At 31.6% G+C, this 9,656-nt stretch overlaps 1 protein-coding gene across 1 annotated transcript; it reads left to right on the top strand.

Moving 5' to 3' along the window:
- The first annotated feature begins 407 nt into the window (after positions 1–407).
- Positions 408–7,598, top strand: LOC146540047 (uncharacterized). Its single transcript, XM_085207960.1, has 11 exons — positions 408–483; positions 861–951; positions 1,361–1,444; positions 1,746–2,022; positions 2,826–2,894; positions 3,790–3,999; positions 5,176–5,295; positions 5,843–5,930; positions 6,133–6,185; positions 6,712–6,848; positions 7,475–7,598. Exons 1-11 carry the CDS (start codon positions 408–410, stop codon positions 7,596–7,598), a joined length of 1,329 nt encoding a protein of 442 aa, XP_085064086.1.
- The last annotated feature ends 2,058 nt before the right edge of the window (positions 7,599–9,656 follow it).

Below are 9,656 nucleotides of genomic sequence, written 5' to 3'. Positions count from 1 at the left end.
CCACAAAATAGCAATCGCGCTTGTAAGTAGCTGCATGATCAGTGCCTACGATATCATCGGAAAAGGCAATGTTATCATCACACGCGTATTTGGTTAATAATTACGTTTTGAAATTCCGGCCTCACTTCGGTACTTACGTAAGTTTTTTGTTTTATTTGGTTATAGTAAACCGATACTAGTACTAATATCTCTGATACTAACATCTCAAGATCGATCTCAGAGTTGAGAGCTAAATGGCCCGTACTAGTGTCAAAGCACTCAGTAACGTGAGAAACAGAGTATGTTAACTATAAATGGTTAACGCAAGAACCCCTCAAAGATAACCCCACCGATTTTAAAAGCAATAAAAATATCTGTGTTAACTAAACTGTAAACCTTGCACATTTTATTGCAAAAGAAATAACGCAATGTATTTTTATAGCAACGTTATCGGGATTGTTATTTGTGTGAATATAGGATTTGTAAGAATTCACAGTGAACGTGGTACAGAAAAGGTTTTATTTAATCTACACGAATTGATAGATTCCCTATCTTTTCATTTTGACAGGCCTCTGCCTACCCTCTGGTAGGCTAAGAAAACCTAGTGTTAAAATACTTTGATATCCCCGTTACGGCCGAATTCAGTTAAGGTATATTGAGTGGAGGAGCTCAACGCTGCCCTCTGTCTTGCCAAACCCACAACCACCAGCACATGTCTGACAATTTCCATAAAAATGTCAGAAAATGTTCTTTTTATATTTATTTTTATATATCAATACGATATTTTTTGAAAGTGTGATTATTAATACAATTATAAATATTAATTTATTTTAAGCATAATTTGTTATGTGTATGATTATTTAACAAATGTTTATTTACAGAAGGAGACAGTGAAATTGAAACTGAGAAAAATGAAAAATTTGAAGAAGTACATTCCTTCGAAGATACGTACACGTTCTTGGCGTTGATTGAGTACGTAATGTATAACATTAATTATATATAACTTTTATATAATAATTTAGTTATATAACATAGAGAATATGAAAAATACTCTCGAGTATATAATACAAGTAATATTACTATATTACTTGTATTCCGCCACTCGACATGCAATCCTCCAAAATTCGGCGGAGAGTGAGGAACGGAGTGTCTTAAAACTAGATTCTCTCTGCCTATCTTACTGAAACGAAGCTGAAAAAAAATCTACTAACAATAACAATAAATAACAACATTGTGACCAGCAATTCTGTGTACCTTACTATAAAGAAAATAATAGTTATTTAGTAATATATTATAAAATATACTATTTTCTAACTTAGATTATGTAAAATAAAAATAAATAAACAAAACACTTCAATAATTATATATAATTTTATTCCAGCGTAGTATACACGGACGGCTCGAAGAGGACGTGCACCGGGACCATCATTCACGATAACGCAGTTATCACCGCCGCGCACTGCTTGTTAGTATATCTGACACTTTTATAAAAGGGGAGCTGGGGGGGTCACTTGAAATGGTACTGATGTACATATATTTTCCATATTTTGAGTAAAAATCGAGGCGGAATATAGATTTTTCTTTATTGAGGATTTTTTTAATAGGACGGCTAATATAATTTCACCGATTATCCGATCACATATCGAGGTAGACAGAGGGAACCTGGGCACTTAGTGTTAAATTAAATTAGTGTTGTGTGTGCTTAGTGTTGTGCTTAGTGTTGAATTTAATTTAAATTTATAAGTTAATGTTACTATTCTTAACAGATCAACCGATGAATTAAAAGCGGAACTTACTGCCTCCTTCGTCGTAATAGGAACAAAAAGAATGTTCGATGCTGGCTACGAGCAATATTTACCAATAGAACGAGTTATAATCCACCCAAATTACAGAGGTTGGACGGCAGACTTGGCTTTAGTGTATACTTTCGCTGGCATGATGTCTGATAAACCTGGCAAGGTTATGCGACTGGCAAATGAGAGAACTAGTGTACCAGATTCTGACATCACAGTCTATAGTTGGGGACCTTGCAATGATGATGAGGTAAATAGCTTAATACGTACTTATACGAGTATTTATAAATTTTACCATTTAAGAATAAGAATTCTTATATTATCAATGTGTAAGTGTGTAAGAATTCTTATATTATCAATGTGTTTAATTTTTAAGACAGACTGATTATTATAATAAAATAATTTTTAATTGTTTTAATGACACAATAAAAAAAGGTTTTTTAAGAATTCATTTGAAAATTTCAACAAAAAAATATTTATAATAATTTAAATATCCCCAGGCTCCAATTATAATATAAATTAAGTACGCTGAAAATTATTTTATAAAGTGCTTTCAGTAATACTTTTGCTAGTCGAAAGTTAGTCTAGGCTTAAAGTTTACGTTATTTTAGGCTAAAATATGAAGGTATTTTAATGAAAATAAAGTGTGGGAAAATTGTTTTGTGTGTATGTATATTAAATAACTACTGAACTATTCATGTTAATGTTAATGCTCAGAAACTATTTAATTTTATATTATATCAAATGCATGAATAAAAAAATGAATATATATTTATATATATATATAAAATATATATATTCAACAGGCCATATATCCATTTTTCAAACAAGTTGTGGGTTCGATTTCCACTGGAGGAAATTGTTCGGCACCGAATGGAAAAAGAAATGGGAACGGAGTATCTTAACACTACATTCTCAGATTCTCTCTGCCTATCCATCTATTTGCGGGATACTGCGTGAAATTAAAAAAAAAGAATATCGTAAAAATATACCTATTCAATAGTTAAAAGCTAGAGTTCTGTCATAATTTTATTAATTTAATTTGTTTTCAAGGTATTAATGACTACTCGTGACTTTGAAACTTCATGTTCCGATGAAGACGAAAGTATGGGACGTGTAATGGTAATGGTTTAATTACAATATTAAAATATGATTTTGATATCATCGTATACCGTAGTGGCGGTTGTAGGTTCTATTCCTTCTTTTCTCTTAATTATTTTCTTTTATCCTTTCTGGTAGTAAAGTTCTACCAATCAATATGCGGTGTCCCGAAAAGGGTGGAAAGCTAAAAACGGAGTGTCTTAATTCTATGATACTATTATACGCGACAAACGGTGAAATTAAAAAAAAGATTAAATAGCCATTTAAACTTTGCTTGTATTTATATAAATTGTCTGTTACTATCACTATTATCAATAAGGATGAATAATTTTATACAATACATTTACCTAAGACTCTGTTCCCATTAAGACACTTCCGTTTCACACTTTCCGTTGGATTCTCGAGACACACAATGTGTTTGGTGGCAGAACTCACCGTCGAGCTTTTGCCTCGTTAACAAAGCGACGAAATGATAATATAAAATATTTCATTCTTCCAAATGGGAATGAATTCCACAGCCATAGTGTTTACAGTCGAACGCTTGTGCCGCTGCCGCTGCCTCAATATTTTAAATTTTAATATATTATATAAATATAACATTAGTAAAGTACCTTCATTCAAATGTACATATCATTATATCTCAAAGGAAGCCGTTCGAGAAAGGAAGCTTGAAGTTACACCTTTTATCAGAATACATTCAGGAGAAAACACCGTAACTACTTATATAATATATATTTTTATTATTTATTATTAGTTAAGTTATTATAATTTACATATACCTTTATTAAAATATTTAAAAATGTATATTTAATATATTTTTTTATAGTTTGGTCTGATTCTAATATTGTCAGAATAGCTTTCATGTAGATTATCTGATAAACTTTTTAAAATTAACTTTTGATTTATATATGCACAGGTCAAAATCCACGTTAAACATAAAATGCATATAAATAAAACTAGGCATTCGAAATCAAAACACATTAAGCGAAATAAGAAGCGAAAACACCTAAGAAAACGAAAATCTAGAAAGCCACACAAAGATTTGCCAACTACACTGCAAAAACGATTTAAGAAGAAAAAACCAACAAAATCTCAAAGAGAAACTACATTTGATGCAGATAATCTAGTAAGATATAACTGGTTTTTAACTTAGTTCATCATATACTATCATCAGGCTGCTCTGACGATAGAGACAGGATCCGAATAATGGAACGTTCAAAGGTTACTGGTAAACCACGAGAATCTGAGAAGTTCTTTTTTGCAGACGTATTAATTTGTGTAGAAAAGTGTGGCTTTATTATCGTAAATCAACACCGAGCTTTTGCGGTGCTAGATTGAATAAATATAAACATTAATAAGTAACAATCCCCCGAGTGGAGTTCGAACCCCTAACCGTCGCGTTACAGTCACACTCTTGCGCTACGACGCTTCATTAGTTTGTTAACTTCTTCCTCCTGGCATTAATCCCAGCGTATGCTGCCAGGGTCCGCCTTCCTGTTTAGCCTAACTGTACATGTCATCTTTGTGGGTTTATTTCCCATTAACAAGGCATAGTCTTCGTTTCCCCCACTCTGATGAAAAAAAATAATACGTGTCAAATATTGCATTAATTATTTATTACAAGTATATTTAAAATATTTGTATTTTTAATAATAGTTTAAGAATAAAAATTTAGAAATTCTAATTTTAGAATTTTCATCAACGTCCTAAAACATATAACGAATCGAGCTTCACCAGTCGAGAGGATCAAGATACCTTTGAACATAAAGAGGTTGTAACCAATCTCCTTATCTCTTTATTACTTATACTCTTCTATAACCTGTTTATAATATACTCTTAGCTAACCTTGTTTAAAATATCGATTTAATTATTTATTATCTTCGCTCTAGTGTCGAGGTAATGCCTCCAGCATTCGGCGGAAACTGTAGATCGGAGTGTCTAAACACTAGTCTCCTGCAATGTGAAGCTGAAGAAGAAGAATAAGACATAGATCAAAATTCAGTTGGATAAAACTGAAAAAACTAATACTGAACACTAAAACTGAATTGTTAACAGAAATAAATAGAATTTAATATATATTTGTTATACAATAAAAAAATATTTACCAATAAATTGCCTTTCATCGAATTATTATCGTTTGTAAAACAAAATGAATGTCCCAAATAGATTTAATTTCCGCTTACGAATATTTATGTTGACATTATTGTTTTGTATGTAATATTTATATTTGTCTTATAAAACATTATGAATTTATGGATACTTTTATTTTACTTCTCTATTTCTAAAAAAAAATTTATTTCAGAAACATTTCAAAGAGATAAGTAAAAAATCTAAAGTATATAATAAAAAGAAGGGAAATCGTCAGGCTTTCAAGAGAATGTCGTACTACAAAAAAAATTGGCGACGCAAAATGGGGAATCAGGTTAGTAAAGCGAACTTAAAATATAAGAAAAAGAAATGGGGCGACAGCTAAAATAGTAAGGCTTAATACATAAATAAAAATTACTTAAAATATTTTACTGCATTTTAAAGTGTTATTCCACATTTCGAAACAAAAAATACGTATACATAGATAAAATATTTCTTGATGTCGGCCGATTCATCAGATTTTACTGATAATATTATGTATGTGTGTGTCAAGTGGCGACGAAGGCGGCATTGGGTACCGCCACCCAACACGCCATGGCCTGAGCCGCGGGAGGTGGTGGACGAAGCTACAAATAGCTAGAATAAAAGATGAATGAATTACGAAAGAAAAACAAGGCCTTCAAAGGTGTAGGTGTGTTATTGTCCTCTCGATTGGTTAGTGCAGCGGTCAAATACAAGGCGATAAACCCGAGGCTGCTTTGGGTTCGCTTGAAGCTGGGGAGAATAAGAGTATTCTTGCTAGCGGCATATTTGCCAACTTAAAATTATTATTAACAAAGAAATATCATTTTAAATAATATATAAAGAATATTTATTTGCAGAAAAATTCCTTAACAGCCGAAATATTCAGCTTTGTCAACCCACAAACATGTACTAAATTAACAGAGAAGTCTAAGTCTTACGAAATAGGTATGTAAAGAATATTAATAAAAATCTATTTTTGTTCAAATGTATTAATAAATAAATTAAAACTAAAAGAAATTTTTGTACCTTCTATATTACGTAAATTATAAAACTATGAATTTTGAACGAAACATCTTTTTATTATCTGTTAATTTTAAAAATGTTATCACAATTGTTTTTGCTGCTCTAAATAAGAAAATATTTTCAGAAAACCCCAACGAAATCCTTTGTTATGCAAATGAGGCATTCTATATAACTGAGGTAAATTAAGAAAATAATGTTACTTAAAATGTTTTTAGTAGTATGTTTTTTTAAGATAAGGCAACACTGACGGGGTGTGTATAGTGGCTGCAGGAAAGTGTATGTGTATGTATAATTCTGCCACCAATCAATGATCTAAAAGTCAAGATTTGGATTATCACTAAAGTAAAAAACATTTTTTTTTTGTATATCAAGATGCAACATTTATTTGCAACTAAGCATTGCATAAATTGCATAATCTAATTAATAATCAATACACTTTAATATATCATTAAATACGAAGGGGGGCTGTTTATTTCCTCGTTCTGGCACTAAAGCAGCGCAGCGTTGAGTTCCGCCACTAAACACTCAATGCCTCGAAAAATTCGGCGGAGAGTGAGAATGGAGTGTCTTAACACTTGGTTCTCTGAGCCTACCCTGCTATGTGCGGAATACAACTTGAAGCTAATTACGTAGTACTTCATGCTGAAGTTGAAACTTTCTTTTAGTTAAAAGAAATATAAAGATTTATATGCAAATGTAACAGGAAGACTCTGGCGCGCCAGCTCTACGACAGGGTCGTCTCGTCGCGGTGACTGTGGGAGGAATAGATTACGAAGGGGAGCATGTAGCTGTTGGCATGAAGATCATTTGTTTCTGTCATTGGATCGTTAAAAATTTACCGTAAGTCATTGTAAATGTATAGAATGTAGTGGTATACTGCTTGAAGAGATTAATAGGTGTACATATATATATGTGTAATAGATTTCCATTTTTTTCTTCATATTTTTAAATATTAGAAAAATAATCATGAAAAAATTTCGTTCTATAAAAATATTTTTAGCACTTTTCCAAGCAAATAATAGAAAATATTTTAGAAAAGTTATTACTTTTTTTAGCATCTCTAGAAAGATTCTGTCATATTCTCTTGTCATAGACAATATACATAAGTTATAACAAACACGTATAACAATAGCTTGGTAAGAACGCATGACTTAGTGATCATAGCTTGAGTGGCTTCTAATAGGCGCGAGTTCAGTTCCTGCTTCGCCCATATACGGCAAAAATATTTTTTTTTGTGGGCAAGGCACGCTGATAATTATATAGACTGGACTATCCATATATTTAACATTTGATTCGTACTTGATACCTCTACAAGCTCTTGAGTTTCTTGTCAGAGGGACAAACAAACAAACAAACAATAAATAATCCTATAAGGAGTCGATTTCACAGTACGGAACCCTAAAAATAATTCAAATAAAACGTGCGTATGCTTATTAATTCTAAATAACATTTATTTATATTATCAGGAAAACCGACAATGAAATACAGTGCTGTAAAAAATGTTGTGAATCAAAAAAAGATGAAGAACACAATTCGAAACATAAAAAGAAGAAATATGACTTGGACGATGAATATGTAATAAAAAATTAATCTTAGAAATATAATATTAGCTAATTTATATATTTTTTAACCTTTTTACATTATTTTTATTTTTACGCTGTATCCTGCACTTGGCAGTGTAGGCAGAATTAGAAACCTAGTGTTAGACACTTTCCGTTCCCCACTTTCCGAATTGTAAAGGCATTGTGTGTTGAGAGGCGAAACTCAACATCGCGCTTTACCTCGTTACCATAACAAGGAAATGAAAATATTAAATATTTCCTTAGACGAGTGAGAATCGAACTCACAACCTGTCGCGTGAAGACACTCCTGGCCTCAATTTCTAATTATTATTATAAAATATTATTTGCTATTTTAAGAGAAATATATATATATTTATACGTAGCTTCTACACTTTTAAAAAGTTTTAAAAGTGCTTCATCCGTCACATTTAGAACTGACCAGGCAAGAAACACACTGCAGTGATAAATACGGCTGTTAAAGGTAATGGATAGCGAGGATTAAAGCAAGCTGTAAGTTTAAGTTGGCCAGATATTTAACTCTAAGTATCTTCAAGACTATTTGTAAAATAAATAATTGAAGATACTAAGAGATTTAGACACTAAAGTTTAGCCATGACTGGCCTCAAGAGTTTAGTGACTAAACTCTTGAGGCCAGTCGTGGCGCAGGGGCACAAGTGTGTGACTGTAAAATCGACTGGTTGTGGGTTCAAAACTCACTCGAAGAATTGAAATATTTATTTAAAATTTATATTTCCATTTCTTCGCTCTGGTGTCGGGGCATAGCGCGGCGTTGAGTTACGCTACTTAAAAAACGATGTCATGCAATTCATGGCAATTGGGGAACATCACTAGGTTTCCTCTGTTATACCGTATGGCAGAGAATGCAGCAGATATCTTATCTATCTATCCTTTATTCCGATAAAAGATAAAAAAATATTACTGAATTATAATAATACATAACAGTCCTACAATAGTGCTTCACTTTTAAGACAGATCTGATATTACGACCGAAACATCTGCGGCAGTAAACAAATATCATAAACTGTCGAACATAAGACATTTATCACTTTTCCAATTGTCGTTATTCGTTTAATATAACGATCCATACCTATATTATAAATTCGAAAGTAACTCTATCTGTCTATCTGTCTGTCTTTTACGTAATCAGGGCCAAACCGCTAATTTAATTGTGATATAATACTCATATAGAGATACTAGAGGGTCTCGGGATGAACATAGGATACTTTGTTTCTCATATTTGTAATATTATCGATATATACCAATATATTAAAACACTTATTAATTTGATATGCAATTTATTCCGCCATGTTAATAACATCCGTCGCTATGCGACCGTTGCTAAGCAACGATTTGTAAAGTTTGTTGTTAGAAAACGTCACTAATAACTCTATTGAAAACTGGATATAATTTCATAAATATATTTAATAAATATTCGTATAGTTCAAGCGGGCGTAGCCGCGTTCGGGTCCACTAGTATGTATATAAATAAGTAATGTTTAAGATACTTTGATTATTACCTCAATCAATTACTTTGAAATAGATAATAATAAGAAAAAAGAAACAATGATGATTCTTTATCCAACGTCACTACTATCTTAATATTGAAAAACTTCTATTAAGCATTTTCACATTTAAGAATATCAGTAAAATTTCTAGAAGTTAAATAAATAAATTTCCTTAAATAAGGCCCGAATCCTTCATTGCGGCAATAAAAAAAAAACAACACACTACCAGCAAATCCCATTACTTTTATTTTACATAAATATTTGTATAAATGCCCGCATCAGTCCGAGATACTTTTGTATATAAAACCCGGGGCGCTAGTAAAAATAAAAATTGTTATAATAAAAAATCTCGAAACAAAGCTGCTGCAGCTAGGGCTCAGGATAAATCTTTTCATAATTTACTGCGAAGCCTCTTATACGCTCGGATTACTTTAACTAAATAAACAGTACAATGTGTTCGGCCCAGTGGAAACGTTGAATATGAAATGTTAAATACTTTCTCGTTTTTATATAAGTCTTAATTAAAATCATTATGTTATATATTTTGCTATTTATTTGAG

The sequence above is a fragment of the Heliconius melpomene genome, chromosome 3 (genome assembly GCF_056956725.1).
Source record: "Heliconius melpomene rosina isolate 202511_hmr_F chromosome 3, ASM5695672v1, whole genome shotgun sequence".
NCBI lineage: Eukaryota > Metazoa > Arthropoda > Insecta > Lepidoptera > Nymphalidae > Heliconius > Heliconius melpomene.
Note: the sequence above shows the minus strand (reverse complement) of the source record. Positions and strands in the feature narration are given on the sequence as shown.